This window comes from Canis aureus, chromosome 5 (genome assembly GCF_053574225.1).
Source record: "Canis aureus isolate CA01 chromosome 5, VMU_Caureus_v.1.0, whole genome shotgun sequence".
Classification (NCBI taxonomy): Eukaryota; Metazoa; Chordata; class Mammalia; order Carnivora; family Canidae; genus Canis; species Canis aureus.
In genome coordinates this window covers 68085718-68104944 of record NC_135615.1, presented here as the reverse complement: position 1 = coordinate 68104944, position 19227 = coordinate 68085718, and the positions used below count along the sequence as shown (strand labels likewise).

Sequence of the window (19227 nt, the reverse complement as noted above, 5' to 3'; positions counted from 1 at the left end):
TGCCTAGTATATTGCTTCTTATAAACCCATATTTAAAAAATTTTTAGTCCTTGTGTAGTTAACATACAGTGTTATATTACTTTCAGGTATACAATACAGTGATTCAACAGTTCTATATATTTACTCAGTAATAAGCCCACCTTTTAAAAGTAAAAGTATTCTCTCATCTTTTAATACTTTACTATACTTAATCTTTTTATATTTTTATAAAAATATGTATTTTTATGCCAATGACTAATCTCTCTGTTCTGAGGAGCTGTACCCTCCTTCAGCCCACTTAAGAGAATATGAGAGCAGACAGCTGAGAGCAGGGCTTATACTGTGTGTAGCTAATGTTTCATGATGTGGGGACTATGGTGAGACTTGACTCGTGGGGGAGGTGAATATAATGTGATCTAGAATGTAGTACTTCTGTACTTTGGGGTGGTTTAGCCATTACTATATACCATTCAGTGGATTAAATAGTGTGCATGTGTACTGTCTGTACCCTGGAATTTAGGAAGCACTCCAAATCTGTCTACATAATTGTCATAGACCTGCTGTATCTAGGTTCAGAAAGTTAAGGATATTTCTTTCACTGTAATAGACTAGTATTTAAAGGAAACCTAGATCAGTACATTTTAACTTGCACATGGTTGATTAATCACTTGTCTAAGAGAAGAAATCAAATAGTTTTAGACATACATTTATTTCTGAAAATTTGAAAATATTTGAGAGAAAAGGGGCGCTCTATCTAGTGTAGTATGCGATAGTTTTAGTGTAGCTATAAATCCTAATGCTTATAGGGTACTTTTTCTGGCCAACTGACTTTGTCTAAAACCAGAATCATTATTCCAGTCAGTATTCACAGCACAGTTAGCTCAGAAGGACATCCAGTTGCTCCTTCATTCATCCTTCAGGTATTTCCTGAGCAACAGCTATATGCCAGGCACAGTGCCAACCAACTGAAAGGATGTTATTCTCTAGGAACATAGCAATACAGAATGAGAAAGAGACAGAGCTAATTTTGACAGGGAGTGTACACCGTAGCAGAATGAACAGATACCTCTGGTGATGATGACATTAATTTTGTGTACAGTGAGGTTGATATTTGAAGTCAGTTCAAATCGTAATCAGTAGATTATGTAGAGACAGTTGGTGTGATTTTCCATTTAGGAAAACAGATTTCTACCTCTTGTCAAATAGAAAAATGAATTCCAGACAGATTAAAGATTTAAATTTTTTTTTTAAATAATATAAAAAAGTCACTAGAAGAAAAATAGAAGAGCAGTTTACAACTGTTTGGAGTGAAAGTCCATTCTTAGAATAATGCCAGTGCTAAAAAAGCCATTAAGGAAATGATTGACAAGTTTAACTAAATACAGCTGAAGATGGGATAAACAACCTGGCACATCAGAGGTGCTTGTGAAATTCCCTAGTAGAAAAATGTTTAGATTAAAATATCACATGCTGAAATGATGTTTGACCTACTATGCAGTCATTCTCACATTTCATAATAATATTGAAGATGAGCAAACTGGGTAAAATATTTATACAAAGGGTAATATTCTTAATATACCAAGATCTCTTACAAATCAAAAAGAATGAAAAACATCCAATAGAAAGAGGAACAATGGAAAAAATGTATAGAACATACAAGTAGCCATTAAATATATGGGAAAATGTTCATAAAATATTTGAATACAGCAATTTAAAACTAAGAACTATCATTTTGACCCAAGAGAGTAACAAAAAAGGCCTATTCAGTGTATGCCAATATAAATTAATCCACTGTTTCTACAGGGTGACCACCCTGTCATTATGTTTCAAAGAAAACATATTTTCTGTAATCCAGCAAGTCTAGGAAATTATTCTGCAGAAATAATAGTACACTGTCCATAGATGTTTATTGACTTGGATTAGAAATAACAAAAAGTTGGAAACTACCATCATCAAGGGAGAGGTATCAAATAGGGTAAGGAGGACAGCCCAGGTGGCTCAGCGGTTTAGCGCCACCTTCAGCTGGGGATGTGCTCCTGGAGACCCGGGATCGAGTCCCGCCTCAGGTTCCCTCCGTGGGGCCTGCTTCTCCCTCTGCCTATGTCTCTGCCTCTCTCTCTGCGTCTCTCATGAATAATTAAATAAAATCTTTTAAAAAAAATAGAGTAAGGAGGCATCTTATTGGATTAAGTGCTCAGCTCTGGTGCTGATTACCTTCTAATTCATTCCAAGTCCATCTGTTTTTACTTTGTAGAAATTCTAGAAGTTTCTGCTCCACTGTGGCACCCTTTTCTGTTTTCCAGTAGTGAATGCTACACATATTTGGGGGGTCTTTATATTTATTCATTTCACTATTGAAATGTAGAGTACATGCATAGACTCAGTTTACCATCTTGAAACTGGAACACCACAGTACTAAGTTTTAACAACTAAGACACCAAAAAGACATATATAGTTTATAAATCTGTTTATGGAAATATATGCACATATTGATATATGTGTGTAAATGGGTATATATTCGTCTATATACTTTTAAAAATCTGTAACCCTGGGATGCCTGGGTGGCTCAGCGGTTGAGCATTTGCCTTCAGCTCAGGGCATGATCCCCGAGTCCCAGGATCGGGTCCCACATCAGGCTCCCTGCATAGACCCTCTGCCTATGTCTTGCCTCTCTCTCTATCTGTGTCTCTCATGAATAAATAAATAAAATATCTTTTAAAAATCTGTAACCCTATCTACACTTCAGGTGTTTTTTAGGGCTTACACAATAAATTATCCTTCCTTCAGTATATACCAAAATGCAAGAGTGTTACCTATGAGATTATGAGAGTAAACAGGATCATTCACTTGGAGCACGTGGCTTAAATCTTTCATAAAATTCATATAACCAGAAGGATCAATACAGACATTTCCATTTTGGTGGGAAATAGTTGAAGGTGGGAATCTGGTAGGAGATGTGAGGTCCTGAATTTTAAAACTTTAGCCTTTTTTTTTTTTTTTAAATCACACAGGAAGCATTTGCCTCTTTGTGTTCTTTTATGAATTGGCAAAGCCATGCAAGTTGTACATTTGACAGCACAAGAACAATGTCAGATTTTAGAATATTGTTAAGCAGATCTGCAAAGATTTGCTCTCAAATCTCTCGGTACCCCCAAATCTAAGTTGACATCATTGGCTAGCTTGTTTACAAGTCTATTGAGTAAGGTTTCCCTGGCCACTTTTCCTCAGGAAAATTCAGAAATTAGCAGGGCTTTAGTCAGGGGGAGTAAAAGGACCAAAAAAGAAAGCATAGATTCTTCCTGCCTGACTGATTTATAAATTTATGTCTTACAGGCTTATTTCCACCTGGGTATCAATGAAAAATTAGGACTCTCCGGAAGGCCAGATAGGCCCATTGGCTGCCTCGGTACATCAAAGGTGCTCATAAAATTTCCTTGTGGAGCAATGTTCAGATTATAATACCACAGAATGAAATGATGTTTGACCTGCTATGCATCCATTCTCACATTTCATTATATACTTGGGCTGGTTATCTGAATTATTATTTTCTACAAGGAAATCTTACTGTTTGTTTTGTGTAATATCACAGAAGTCTTAGAAGAGAGAATAAGCATCTTACTGCTATATTATTTCTGAACATTGTAAGGTACCTGATTATGCCATTTATTTAAACAGAGGCTTTTTCTATCACAGTAGAGGTGATATTACTGTTCCAATCAAGAAACTTTAAAATTTCTTGATCAATTTTAACTTTTTTAGAACTTAAGCTACTGTTCCTTTGCCTTTGGTCCTGTTTTGTATTATTTTTTTAATTGTCTCTTACAGATTTATCGCATTCTAGGAAAGACTGTGGTTTGTTACCCTATCATCTTCGACCTAAGTGATTTCTACATGTCTCAAGATGTTTTACTGCTGATAGATGACATAAAGGTAGTTTCAAAACCCCTTTTCATTGAAATTGGATGACTGTATTTCTACTGATTTTATCATATGTTATTAAATTGAGTGCTCCTGGGTGTCTGTGACACTGGGTTAACACAGTGTAAAACATGAAAGTAAAACAATATCTGTATGGCTATGGGGAAAGAGTTAAATTGCTTGCAGCATTAGGATAATAGATGGAGTATGTCTTATATAAAGTTGTATGACTTTGCTTGATAGACCATTCTACAAATGGAATGAAAAGTTTATACAGTTTATAAAAAAAATGAAAAGTTTATACAGTTTATAAAGCAGGGGGGAGACCATTTGAAAACCATGTTCATACGACAGCAGTAGTTTATCTCTTTTTGAACAAAAATTGAGTTAGCAAAATAATTTTATTTATGAAGAATGTCAAGTAAAACCCCAGCTAACTCATAACACCTAGTCAGTTAAAATCTCCACTCCCTTTTCTATTTGCAGAGTAGAGAAGCTTAGAGTCCTGGTTTAGAGCATGAAATCTGGAGACACTTGACGTTTGTTAAGATCTTAGCTCTACTGTTTATTTACCAGCTGTGTGATCTTGGGCCAGTTACTTAACTTCTTGGGTCTCTCTTTTCCTGTCTGTATAACTGAATAATAATAGAAATATTCTGAGAATTAAATGAGTTAATGTATATAAAGCACTCAGGATAGTACCTGACATAAGGTGAAGTGTTATGTAAGCCTTTGATATGCTGATGACGTGATGATAATAGAAGTTGAGTGAAAAAACTCTCTCCACATTTCTGATGGTCTGTAGAGATTCAGTCTAGTTTCTTCTACCTCCTATAATACATGCATAGTAATGTGGAATGAGGATTAATCTTCCAGATGACAGTCCTGGTTTGGGTTTTCCTCCCTGGGACCATTTTTTTTTCAAGTATTTATTTTAATTCCAGTATAGTTAACATACAATGTTATATTAGTTTCAGATGTACAATATAGAATTTAACAGTTCTGTGCATCACCTGGTGCTCATCACAACGAATGCACTCCGTAATGCTTATCACCCATTTCATCCTCCCACCCATCACCCCTCTGGTAACCATCAGTTTGTTCTCTGTAGTTAATGTTTCTTGGTTTGTATCTCTCTCTCTTTTTTTTTTCTCTCCTGGAACTATTCTTAAACTGTATTCTTTAGGCCACCAAAAAAGAAGCAGACTTAAAATACATGTGATCTGATTACTTTTAAGAACAAAATTTAAAGTCAATAAAGTTTCAACTTAAAATCAGTGAAGTTTCAAACTTAGCAAACAATAATATATTCATTTCTACTCCTAGTAGTCTATATTATCCAGAGTTTGACCGTGAATTGTCTTGATATATTGGAGTTTTGTTGGCTCTTTGCCACAAATGGTTAAACATCCTGATCAGCTCAGATATAATGCCATTACATTCTGCCTCATTCTTTTGTTTTGATAGAATGCCCTACAGTTCATTAAGCAATACTGGAAAATGCACGGACGTCCACTTTTCCTTGTCCTCATCCGGGAAGACAATATACGGTAGGTTGATGAAAGAAGTGAGGTGCACCTGTCTCATCCCCTTTAACACTGTGAACCCTTTGGAAGCAGGGCCTTCTACTGTTTTTATGTCTCTGTCAGAATGTGGCAGAGAGACTTACATATGTGAAGGATACTTAGTATTATATTTTTTATTTCTTGTTATTAATAATGCATCTTTTGTTTGTTTATATTTTTTAGAGGTAGCCGATTCAACCCCATATTAGATATGTTGGCAGCCTTTAAAAAAGGAATAGTTGGAGGAGTCAAAGTTCATGTTGATCGTCTACAGGTAGTCTTCTGAATTTCATGTTTCTGTTTTCAGGACAATTAATGCACGGATATAGCTGTATTTCTTAATATATGTTCTGTTTAAGGTTTTTGTCTTAAGGTTTTTTTTCTGTGCCTGTCTTCCTATTCCTTTTGTAACCATTCTGTTGTTTTGTCCTTCCAATCTCATGCTTGAACAATTGCAGAGGTTTCCCAACCAAGATTTTAGACTTTAATAGCTCTTCTCCACCCTCTATTTCGCGATTGAGGAAGCTGTGGTCCAGAGTGATGAAGTGACCTGCTGTACAGTCCTATACCTGTAGGCACAGGTATAAGTTGCCTTACTCCTTGGCCCAGTGTTCTTTTCCCTATTCAGTAACATCCAACCAGGAAATAATCCTTGTTCACCTCACAGCATTATCTTCAGAACTCCTAAATAACAGAAGCCCCTTGTGGTTCCCTGTTAGCCAGAACAGCCTCCCTGCCCACATTTATCTTCTACTAAACGCTCTTTGTGCTTCAGCCAATACAAGTTAATTACTGTGTTCTGACTTGGTGAGGTTCTTCCCCTCTGATCATGCCATTTCCTCTGCCTGGAATATCCTTCATTCTTTCAAGACGCCTACACTTTAAAATCTTATGGAACTTTAGGGCCAGTTCTGCAAAATCACCTAGACCAAAAATAACACTACTCTTCTTGAACATCCTTTTATGACCTTTAATATGAACTACTCAGATTGTAGTCTATAGTGGACTTAGGTGCCTTATTTCCTATAAAGAAATGTGATTATCTCAGAGTCTTTCCTGTAGCAGGTTCTCAGTATTGAGAAAGAAAGAGGAAATTTTACAGAGAAACCTATACCTATGTAGGTAAAATGTTTACATACTCATTCCCCTAGCACTTGTGTTTTGTATACTTGATTGGTTTTTATCTAAATTTTTAATCTTTTTCCCCTTATTTTTTATTTCTTTCTATTGCTATTCTATTATCTTTTTGTCATGCTTCCTGGAAAAATTTCTTTCATATTTATCATGAAGCTTCCCTGTTAAGTTTTATATTTTGGCTATCATGTTTTTAATTCTCCCTTTTCACAGTATCATGTTCTGCTTTTCTGGATATTATATTTTATCTTTCTGAGGTTATTTACTAGAGAGTTTTTGAAATTTTCTCCTCTGCTTGATCTCTTTCAGGTTTCTTTTCTCTCTTAATTTTTTTTTTCTTTTTTTTTTTTTTTTTTTTTTTGTGCTCAGTCTTTTATGTTAGAGGCACTTGCCAGATGTGCGGTAATCTTTAGCCTTACATTCATTTTTAAGAGTGAAAGAATAAGTTTAATGGAGGCTCTATGCTTGGAAACAAGGATTCGTGAAGCCATTTATCAGGTAGTCTGGTGGCAAGGGTCCTTTTTGTTGGGGGAAACCCCAGGTGCCAATATCTGGAGAATTTTTTCTCCTAGGCTTTTCACTTTCTAAAATAAACATCCAACCTCCTGCCCAAAGAACATACATTTTGCTTTCATATCCTAAGAACAGGGTTGAAGAAGGACCCTTGAGTACAGGGTCTTTCATCAGAGAATAAACTTTTCATCTTGGAAAACTGAAACTTTATACTTACTAACCAACAATCTCTCATCCCCCCACCCTAGCCTTCATCTTCTCTTTAATATAATAAATGGAAATGGCATCTATATGCTTCTCATTTTATTTCAAGCCCAAATTCTACAGTCTCTCTTGTCACTGGGCCTCAACCTCCCTTCCCACCTCATCACCCAGGATCTTTCCATGAAGCTCATTCCCAGCCCGGCTTTCCACTCCCCAGGTATACTAGGTAGTTTCAAAATCCTTGAATGTAATTGGATTTTTTTTTTTCCTGCTCATACTGTTATTCTATTCTAGAGTTGCCTTTTTCTTTTTTTTTTTTTTCTTAAATACTTTAATTTTATAACTTAGGTCATTGTCATCTTTTTAGTGAAGTCTCCAGGGTTGGAATTAATTTCTCATTCCAGTGTGTTTCTGTGGCACTTTGCTTGAAACTTTGCTATAGCTCTTAATTTAGGTGTACTAGTTCTTGTGTCTGCTTCTCTTGGTAGATTGAAAACTCTTTCAGGCCAAGCTTGAGTCATCTCTGAATTCCCAAAGTGCTCTGCTCACTACTATTCTATCTTAGAAAATGTATAAATATTGGTTCATTAATTCAGCATGTATTGATTGAGCTCCCTCTCTAGGCACTGGGGATAAAATGGTGAAAAAAAAAATACAAGATCTCATGGGATTTATTCTAGTGGAGGAGCCAAACCAAAAACAAAGCTAGGAAGGGGTGCAGAATGATAGGATGGCATGCAGTCTTAGGTAGGATGTTCAGCTGGAAAGGACCTTGGTGGGATATAATTAAGTACTGCAGAGCAGGATACCTTTTTGAATATTATATTTAATTTGGCATATATATAATAATGTTATTTACTTACCATCCAAACTAAAGTAGTAATGCCCAGTAAATTAATCATAAGTGTAATGTTTTTTATAAAACTAATTTAGGAGCCTCTGTTCACCAACTGAATTTTTTTTATCAAAAGCTCTAGAGGTGGGAAGCCCGGCTGGCTCAGTGGTTTGGTGCCTGCCTTCGGCCCGGGGTGTGATCCTGGGGATCCAGGATCGAGTCTCATGTCAGGCTCCCAGCATGGAGCCTGCTTCTCCCTCTGCCTGTGTCTCTGAATATCTCTCTCTCTCTCTCAAGAATAAATGAATAAAATCTTAAAAAAAAAAAAAAAAGCTCTAGAGGCTATTAATGAAATTTAGCATTTGCCTATTAACACTTAACTTTATGGGCTTATTCAGTATATAGAGTGGGTAGGCTAATAATAGAAAATATTAAGTCAAAATTATTTTTCTTATGCTTTCAATATTATTAGCTTTGAGTATCAAATAATTTTTGACTCTTCTCTTTCTTTCATACCCCACATTATTACAATCCATTATCAAATCTGGTTTTCCCTACCCTCAGATTATACCCAAAATCTAACCACTTCCCATCACTTCTAACGCTAATATCGTAGCTCAAGTTACCATCATGCCTTACCTAGATTTCCTACTGGCCATAAGACAGTTAGCATTTTCATACTCCTCCTGGTCATAAGGTAGTTAGATTATGTCACGTATCATAAGACTCAATGACTTACTCTGTCTTACAAAATGAAAACCAAAGTCCTTGTAATGGTTTTTGCACTGTCTATGATCTGGACCTTTTCTTCTGACCTCATCTCCTACCATTCTGTCTTGTCTACTGTACTCCATTTACACTCTCCTCCTTACTGCTCTTAAAACACACCAAACATGCTTCTGTCTCAGGACCTTTGCACTTGCTGTTTCCTCAGCCCTGCACACTCTTCCTTAATATCCATATTGTTGACTATAGTCCTTCCTTCAGTCTCTGCTTACATGTCACCCTATGAGGGAAGTCTTTTCTGATCACCTGTATAAAATGGCAATCACCTGCCACCTCCTATTCCCCTTCCCCAACACTTCTCATCCTCTACCTTTCTTATTTCTATTTTGTACTTAATATCATCTAACATATTTAGTTTTTTGTTTGTTTAAATTGTCTACTTCCTACACAGAGCTAAAGTCAATTTCCAGAGGGCAGGAATTTTGTATTTTATTCTTGCTATATCATTAATACCTAGCAGAGTGCCTGGAATATGGTGGGTGTTCAATAAATATTTGTCTAACAAATTAGTCAACCAGAGAGCAAGATGTATATCTGAGCCCAAGTCTTAGGAAATACATCAGAGGACTTTTAATTATGCTCAGCACTGCTCTCTGCCTAGGCACAGACTGCTCTCAGACCCTGACTGCCACTGCCACATGAAAATGTGCAAATCAGTTGCATATTTGGCCTTCCTCACTCAAACTTTGCAAGAAGGCTTTTGTATGGTTGCTGGTAATATGTCTGTCCTGACATTTTTAATGAGTATTTGTTGATGACCCACTTTGTTTATGAGTTTCCACTAGAGAAGAAGGCAGTACAACCCTGGATGGTTAACCAATGAGTGCAACATTTCCTGTGTGTCATGTTGTTTCATATTTGAAAAGAACAGTGAGAAAATAGAGGAAGTAATAAATGTAAGACAGTTTTGATTGAAGAATTGCCTTATTTTTAAAATAATTTATGGCTTGTTTTTTATGTAGTACATTTCTCAATTGTATCTGACAATTCACCAGATAATTAGTAGTGACACATATTGCTAAAAAATCCATCGTGGGTTATCATTCATTTATGCTCTTCACTGTGAACCACTGACAAACAAAAACTATATTTGAGTGTGGCCTTATTTAGTTTGCTAACCTATAATCAGGAACTAATGAAAAATAAAATGACCAGATATGGGTTGCGAGAATGTAGAGAAGTACTGGCCTTAATAATCAACAACTTCATGATCCTGAAAAATGAAGATTTGGCAGTATCCCATTGTTGGATAGCTCTGAAGTTTAACACAGTAACAGAATCCAAAGTGCAATTTCATATCATCTTTTCTCAAAGCAATTTTAGTATTTGATTTTTTATTTTAAACTATTCTTAAGATGTTAATAGATACTGAATTTTAATTCCAGCTTTAAAAAATGCCCACAATTCTAAGAACAGAGGGAAAATACAGTTAATCTCATCTTGACTTTCCTATTTATTATGACCCATGAACTTATAACTTGATTTATATGTTCTTTTTAAGATTTTATTTATTTATTCATGAGAGACACAGTGAGAGACAGGCAGAAACATAGGCAGAGGGAGAAGCAGGCTTCATGCAGGGAGTCTGATGTGGGACTTGATCCTGGGACTCCAGAATTATACCCTGAGCTGAAGGCAGACGCTCAACCGCTGAGCCACCCAGGGACCCTATATGTTATTTAAGAAGGTTTTGTTGTATGTGAAAACCTATCTCACTTTAGAATGCTCTCTTAAGAAATGACTTAAGAATTGTGTCTACCTTTTTTTAAGTAAATTTTTTTTAGTATTACAAACTTACAGAAATGTATATGCACAGATCATAAGGGTATGGGTTTGTGAATTTAAGAGTTGTGAATTTTTTCTCAATCACATTTCAGACACTAATATCTGGAGCTGTAGTAGAACAACTTGACTTCCTACGAATCAGTGACACAGAAGAGTAAGTCCCTTTGGGTCATTATTAGAAAAGCAGGAAATTAGAAATGCAGGAAATCTGAAACTGTTTATTTTAATTTCTAGGCTTCCAGAATTTAAGAGTTTTGAGGAACTAGAATTTCCCAAACACTCAAAAGTCAAACGACAAAGCAGTACCTCAAGTGCTCCTGATCTAGAACAGCAACCAGATGTCGCCATTGCTGAATGGAAGCACAAGCCCACCCATGAAATTCTTCAAAAACTGAATGTGAGGAAGATGTAATTCCCACATGGCTCTGAGTGAGGTTGACCGAACAAGAATTCTCAGGGACAGCCCATATTTCTTTTGTCCTCTCAGAGGAAGTATGGAAGTGCCTAGAGGTAGATGGCCTCTGTATAGTAGAGAAGCAGTAATGAGAGGCTATTCTCGTGATCTAACATTTTAGCATGGTTGTCTTAGAGATGCTTAAGGAGTGGGGATGAATTGGGTAGCCTTGGATATGAAGGTATTATATGAGACATTAAAGAATATGTCAGGAATAGTTGCCTTTGGGATATCCAGACTTCTCTTTTAGTATCCTCTCCTTCTTGGATCTTCCCTCTCGTCCCTGTGTTTAGGTTTTAATAGCTTGTTTTAAGTCTCTCCAGTCACTGAGGAAAGCAATCCTATGACCACATTCATATGAATATTATGTTAGCAACCTAATATTTTATCTACCCTAAGATTATTTGCATTTTAAAGAGGTGAGGTGAGAGTGAGTATAGTACTTACCAAGGAAATGAAATTCTAATGATAGAACTAAAACATCATGACATCTTACTGGGCCATACCACAAATATGAGCATGTAGGTTAAATATATATCCTATTAGGCCGGGGCGAGTGTCCCCAGGACAGGAGAGCCCCGTCCCGGAGGAGCAGGAGCTGCACCGACCTTCCGGGGGGAAAGGGGCTCGCGGGGAGTTGGAGCAGGACCCAGGAGGGCGAGGATCTCCTCGGGCTCCCTGGGACAGTAACAGAAGCAACTGCGCGCCCAGGAGAGTGCGCCGAGCTCCCTAAGGGCTGCAGCGTGCACGGCGGGACCCGGAGCAGCTCGGGGGGCTCGGGGGCGGCTCCGCGGAGGGGGCTGCGGGGCGGGAGCAGCTCGGGGGGGCTCGGGGGCGGCTCCGCGGAGGGGGCTGCGCGGCCCGGGAGCGCGAATCCACCAGCGCAGGCTCCGGAGCACACGGCGCCGGGACACAGCCCAGGATCCCGCCTCCCCCGGGACAGGCAGAGGCCGGGAGGGCCCAGGACAGCGAGGACGCTCCTGCCCCAGCTGAGCAGATCAGCGGCCCCGCCCCGGAGCCTCCAGGCCCTGCAGACGGAGTTCCTGCCGGAGCTGAATCCAGGTTTCCAGAGCTGCCACGCCACTGGGGCTGTTCCTCCTGCGGCCTCACGGGGTAAACAACCCCCCTGAGCCCTGCACCAGGCAGGGGCACAGCAGCTCCCCCAACTGCTAACACCTGAAAACCAGCACAACAGGCCCCTCCCCCAGAAGATCAGCTAGACTGACAACTTCCAGGAGAAGCCAAGGGACTTAAAGAACACAGAATCAGAAGATACTCCCCGGTGGTTCTTTTTTTTTTGTTTGTTTGTTTGTTTTTTTGTTTTTGTTTTGTTTTGCTTTTTGATTTGTTTCCTTCCCCCACCCCCTTTTTTTCTCCTTTCTTTTTCTTTCTCTTTTTCTTCTTTTTTTTTTTCCGTTTTTTTTTTCTCTTTTTCTTCCCTTTTTTTTTTCTTCTCTTTCTCTTTTCTTTCCTTCTTTCTCTCCTCTCTTTTTCTCTTTTTCCCAATACAATTTGCTTTTGGCCACTCTGCACTGAGCAAAATGACTAGAAGGAAAACCTCACCTCAAAAGAAAGAATCAGAAACAGTCCTCTCTCCCACAGAGTTACAAAATCTGGATTACAATTCAATGTCAGAAAGCCAATTCAGAAGCACTATTATACAGCTACTGGTGGCTCTAGAAAAAAGTATAAAGGACTCAAGAGACTTCATGACTGCAGAATTTAGAGCTAATCAGGCAGAAATTAAAAATCAATTGAATGAGATGCAATCCAAACTAGAAGTCCTAACGACGAGGGTTAACGAGGTGGAAGAACGAGTGAGTGACATAGAAGACAAGTTGATAGCAAAGAGGGAAACTGAGGAAAAAAGAGACAAACAATTAAAAGACCATGAAGATAGATTAAGGGAAATAAACGACAGCCTGAGGAAGAAAAACCTACGTTTAATTGGGGTTCCCGAGGGCGCCGAAAGGGACAGAGGGCCAGAATATGTATTTGAACAAATTCTAGCTGAAAACTTTCCTAATCTGGGAAGGGAAACAGGCATTCAGATCCAGGAAATAGAGAGATCCCCCCCTAAAATCAATAAAAACCGTTCAACACCTCGACATTTAATTGTGAAGCTTGCAAATTCCAAAGATAAGGAGAAGATCCTTAAAGCAGCAAGAGACAAGAAATCCCTGACTTTTATGGGGAGGAGTATTAGGGTAACAGCAGACCTCTCCACAGAGACCTGGCAGGCCAGAAAGGGCTGGCAGGATATATTCAGGGTCCTAAAGGAGAAGAACATGCAACCAAGAATACTTTATCCAGCAAGGCTCTCATTCAAAATGGAAGGAGAGATAAAGAGCTTCCAAGACAGGCAGCAACTAAAAGAATATGTGACCTCCAAACCAGCTCTGCAAGAAATTTTAAGGGGGACTCTTAAAATTCCCCTTTAAGAAGAAGTTCAGTGGAATAGTCCACAAAAACAAAGACTGAATAGATATCATGATGACACTAAACTCATATCTCTCAATAGTAACTCTGAATGTGAACGGGCTTAATGACCCCATCAAAAGGCGCAGGGTTTCAGACTGGATAAAAAAGCAGGACCCATCTATTTGCTGTCTACAAGAGACTCATTTTAGACAGAAGGACACCTACAGCCTGAAAATAAAAGGTTGGAGAACCATTTACCATTCGAATGGTCCTCAAAAGAAAGCAGGGGTAGCCATCCTTATATCAGATAAACTAAAATTTACCCCAAAGACTGTAGTGAGAGATGAAGAGGGACACTATATCATACTTAAAGGATCTATTCAACAAGAGGACTTAACAATCCTCAATATATATGCTCCGAATGTGGGAGCTGCCAAATATATAAATCAATTATTAACCAAAGTGAAGAAATACTTAGATAATAATACACTTATACTTGGTGACTTCAATCTAGCTCTTTCTATACTCGATAGGTCTTCTAAGCAAAACATCTCCAAAGAAACGAGAGCTTTAAATGATACACTGGACCAGATGGATTTCACAGATATCTACAGAACTTTACATCCAAACTCAACTGAATACACATTCTTCTCAAGCGCACATGGAACTTTCTCCAGAATAGACCACATATTGGGTCACAAATCGGGTCTGAACCGATACAAAAAGATTGGGATTGTCCCCTGCATATTCTCAGACCATAATGCCTTGAAATTAGAACTAAATCACAACAAGAAGTTTGGAAGGACCTCAAACACGTGGAGGTTAAGGACCATCCTGCTAAAAGATAAAAGGGTCAACCAGGAAATTAAGGAAGAATTAAAAAGATTCATGGAAACTAATGAGAATGAAGATACAACCGTTCAAAATCTTTGGGATGCAGCAAAAGCAGTCCTAAGGGGGAAATACATCGCAATACAAGCATCCATTCAAAAACAGGAAAGAACTCAAATACAAAAGCTCACCTTACACATAAAGGAACTAGAGAAAAAACAGCAAATAGATCCTACACCCAAGAGAAGAAGGGAGTTAATAAAGATTCGAGCAGAACTCAACGAAATCGAGACCAGAAGAACTGTGGAACGGATCAACAAAACCAGGAGTTGGTTCTTTGAAAGAATTAACAAGATAGATAAACCATTAGCCAGCCTTATTAAAAAGAAGAGAGAGAAGACTCAAATTAATAAAATCATGAATGAGAAAGGAGAGATCACTACCAACACCAAGGAAATACAAACGATTTTAAAAACATATTATGAACAGCTATACGCCAATAAATTAGGCAATCTGGAAGAAATGGACGCATTCCTGGAAAGCCACAAACTACCAAAACTGGAACAGGAAGAAATAGAAAACCTGAACAGACCAATAACCAGGGAGGAAATTGAAGCAGTCATCAAAAACCTCCCAAGACACAAGAGTCCAGGGCCAGATGGCTTCCCAGGGGAATTTTATCAAACGTTTAAAGAAGAAACCATACCTATTCTCCTAAAGCTGTTTGGAAAGATAGAAAGAGATGGAGTACTTCCAAATTCGTTCTATGAAGCCAGCATCACCTTAATTCCAAAGCCAGACAAAGACCCCGCCAAAAAGGAGAATTACAGACCAATATCCCTGATGAACATGGATGCAAAAATTCTCAACAAGATACTGGCCAATAGGATCCAACAGTACATTAAGAAAATTATTCACCATGACCAAGTAGGATTTATCCCTGGGACACAAGGCTGGTTCAACACCCGTAAAACAATCAATGTGATTCATCATATCAGCAAGAGAAAAACCAAGAACCATATGATCCTCTCATTGGATGCAGAGAAAGCATTTGACAAAATACAGCATCCATTCCTGATCAAAACTCTTCAGAGTGTAGGGATAGAGGGAACATTCCTCGACATCTTAAAAGCCATCTATGAAAAGCCCACAACAAATATCATTCTCAATGGGGAAGCACTAGGAGCCTTTCCCCTAAGATCAGGAACAAGACAGGGATGTCCACTCTCACCACTGCTGTTCAACATAGTACTGGAAGTCCTAGCCTCAGCAATCAGACAACAAAAGGACATTAAAGGCATTCAAATTGGCAAAGAAGAAGTCAAACTCTCCCTCTTCGCCGATGACATGATACTCTACATAGAAAACCCAAAAGTCTCCACCCCAAGATTGCTAGAACTCATACAGCAATTCGGTAGCGTGGCAGGATACAAAATCAATGCCCAGAAGTCAGTGGCATTTCTATACACTAACAATGAGACTGAAGAAAGAGAAATTAAGGAGTCAATCCCATTTACAATTGCACACAAAAGCATAAGATACCTAGGAATAAACCTCACCAAAGATGTAAAGGATCTATACCCTCAAAACTATAGAACACTTCTGAAAGAAATTGAGGAAGACACAAAGAGATGAAAAAATATTCCATGCTCATGGATTGGCAGAATTAATATTGTGAAAATGTCAATGTTACCCAGGGCAATTTACACGTTTAATGCAATCCCTATCAAAATACCATGGACTTTCTTCAGAGAGTTAGAACAAATTATTTTAAGATTTGTGTGGAATCAGAAAAGACCCCGAATAGCCAGGGGAATTTTAAAAAAGAAAACCATATCTGGGGGCATCACAATGCCAGATTTCAGGTTGTACTACAAAGCTGTGGTCATCAAGACAGTGTGGTACTGGCACAAAAACAGACACATAGATCAGTGGAACAGAATAGAGAATCCAGAAGTGGACCCTGAACTTTATGGGCAACTAATATTCGATAAAGGAGGAAAGACTATCCATTGGAAGAAAGACAGTCTCTTCAATAAATGGTGCTGGGAAAATTGGACATCCACATGCAGAAGAATGAAACTAGACCACTCTCTTTCACCATACACAAAGATAAACTCAAAATGGATGAAAGATCTAAATGTGAGACAAGATTCCATCAAAATCCTAGAGAAGAACACAGGCAACACCCTTTTTGAACTCGGCCATAGTAACTTCTTGCAAGATACATCCACGAAGGCAAAAGAAACAAAAGCAAAAATGAACTATTGGGACTTCATCAAGATAAGAAGCTTTTGCACAGCAAAGGATACAGTCAACAAAACTCAAAGACAACCTACAGAATGGGAGAAGATATTTGCAAATGACATATCAGATAAAGGGCTAGTTTCCAAGATCTATAAAGAACTTATCAAACTCAACACCAAAGAAACAAACAATCCAATCATGAAATGGGCAAAAGACATGAACAGAAATCTCACAGAGGAAGACATAGACATGGCCAACATGCACATGAGAAAATGCTCTGCATCACTTGCCATCCGGGAAATACAAATGAAAACTACAATGAGATACCACCTCACACCAGTGAGAATGGGGAAAATTAACAAGGCAGGAAACAACAAATGTTGGAGAGGATGCGGAGAAAAGGGAACCCTCTTACACTGTTGGTGGGACTGTGAACTGGTGCAGCCACTCTGGAAAACTGTGTGGAGGTTCCTCAAACAGTTAAAAATAGACCTGCCCTACGACCCAGCAATTGCACTGCTGGGGATTTACCCCAAAGATACAAATGCAATGAAACGCCGGGACACCTGCACCCCGATGTTTCTAGCAGCAATGGCCACGATAGCCAAACTGTGGAAGGAGCCTCGGTGTCCAACGAAAGATGAATGGATAAAGAAGATGTGGTTTATGTATACAATGGAATATTACTCAGCTATTAGAAATGACAAATACCCACCATTTGCTTCAACGTGGATGGAACTGGAGGGTATTATGCTGAGTGAAGTAAGTCAGTCGGAGAAGGACAAACATTATATGTTCTCATTCATTTGGGGAATATAAATAATAGTGAAAGGGAAAATAAGGGAAGGGAGAAGAAATGTGTGGGAAATATCAGAAAGGGAGACAGAACGTAAAGACTGCTAACTCTGGGAAACGAACTAGGGGTGGTAGAAGGGGAGGAGGGCGGGGGGTGGGAGTGAATGGGTGACGGGCACTGGGTGTTATTCTGTATGTTAGTAAATTGAACACCAATAAAAATAAATAAATAAATAAATAAATAAATAAATAAATATATATCCTATTAGACATCATTTGTCCTTATTATTGATTGATATTATCTATAGATCTCTATTAGCATAAATATGATATGGTAAACATAAAGCACATAGCACAGTGCCATAATACATAAAAAGCACTCTGTACATGTCCTCTCCTTTTATCCATCTCCTCACGACAAGTTGATAGCCACATGGTCTCTTATTTATGAATAAGCAGGGTCAAAAAGGGAGTGGTGGAATGACTTGGTCAAATTTCTCAGAGTGGCAGAATCAAGTATTAATCAAGTATTATGCTTGGAGACAATATATTTTCTATTCATTGCTTACTTTATTTCCTGGAAAATTTGATTACTAAATACTACTACATCAGGAAGCCAACTTGTCTATGCTCTGTCTCCAAGATACCTAAGATTAATAGTTGTTTAATGTCATCTAATGCATAGTAGTCTATCAGTAATATTTGATATTTATTTAATTTCATAGATTTCCTCTTTGCATCATGTGACTGCCTGATTTTTTATTCCCTATAACTTTTGTACCCATTTTATTCCAGTTATTCACAATGATTTGTGTTTTTAGGACTGCAGTTGTCTGGCTAGCCAAGCCATCCTGCTGGGTATACTACTCAAAAGAGAAGGCCCCAACTTCATCACCAGGGAAGGTAAGTATACAGTCCAAAGAAAATTTTTAAATAATGAGACCTCTCTATCCTTGAGCATATATAAAATATAGATAATGAATATATACTAAAATATTATGGTATTTTATCATCCATTAAACCTTTTTATTTGGAAACCTTTAAATGGAAAGTGTTTATTCATACCTCCTAGAGTGGAATAGACTGTATGAACTCCTAAATTGCTTTCATGCAGTGATGCTTGATTGTTTCTCTGATTGTCTGAATGGTGTTAGAGCCTGATTCTGCCTATGACTATTAACCTCTGATGACTCTTTCATAGTTGTTTATTGACAGTTTCTGTTTCCAGTTTTATTACCTGTATATTTTTAAGAAGAATATTGAATCATTATAACTGTAAAAATTAGCTCCCTCATGGGCTGCAGCAGCCATTTGAAATGGAACATGGCATTTAATAGAATTGTGCTCTAAACATTGTTAACAAAAATAAATCATTTCTAATCATGTCCTCTCTGCATTAAGGATGTATCCCAATTACCCCTGAAATCCACACTTGTATATTGAGGCACTCTAAGGAATTCTTGAATTTTCCATCACAGACTGCTTCTAACAATTTGTTATATAGAATAATATAAAATACATTTCAAGATAACATGTAGTTTTTGGCTCATTGGGAAGTCCTCCTCTATTAGAGGGGCATGTTGATTTGTTTAGGATTAGAAATTGAGTCAGAAAAAAAAAAGAAATTGAGTCAGGATTCTAAACAGCAATGTAATTAATAAAATTTATACTTTTGGTAGTGAACTAAACATAATTGTTTATTCAGGTTAGGTCTTCTTAGTTTTTACATTACTGTAGCTAAGAGATAAACTTCTTGAATA

The 19227-nt window shown here is 37.9% G+C and overlaps 1 protein-coding gene across 5 annotated transcripts in view; it reads left to right on the top strand.

The window, feature by feature from the left end:
* Positions 1–19227, top strand: part of PHKB (phosphorylase kinase regulatory subunit beta) — a 220795-nt gene that overhangs the window by 170933 nt on the left and 30635 nt on the right. For all 5 annotated transcript variants that reach the window (XM_077898542.1, XM_077898540.1, XM_077898543.1 and 2 more), the window contains 7 exons: positions 3313–3396; positions 3805–3909; positions 5365–5447; positions 5646–5736; positions 10812–10873; positions 10954–11116; positions 18289–18370. In XM_077898542.1, the coding sequence (XP_077754668.1) occupies positions 3313–3396; positions 3805–3909; positions 5365–5447; positions 5646–5736; positions 10812–10873; positions 10954–11116; positions 18289–18370 (670 nt within the window). The remainder of the gene's footprint in view (positions 1–3312; positions 3397–3804; positions 3910–5364; positions 5448–5645; positions 5737–10811; positions 10874–10953; positions 11117–18288; positions 18371–19227) is intronic.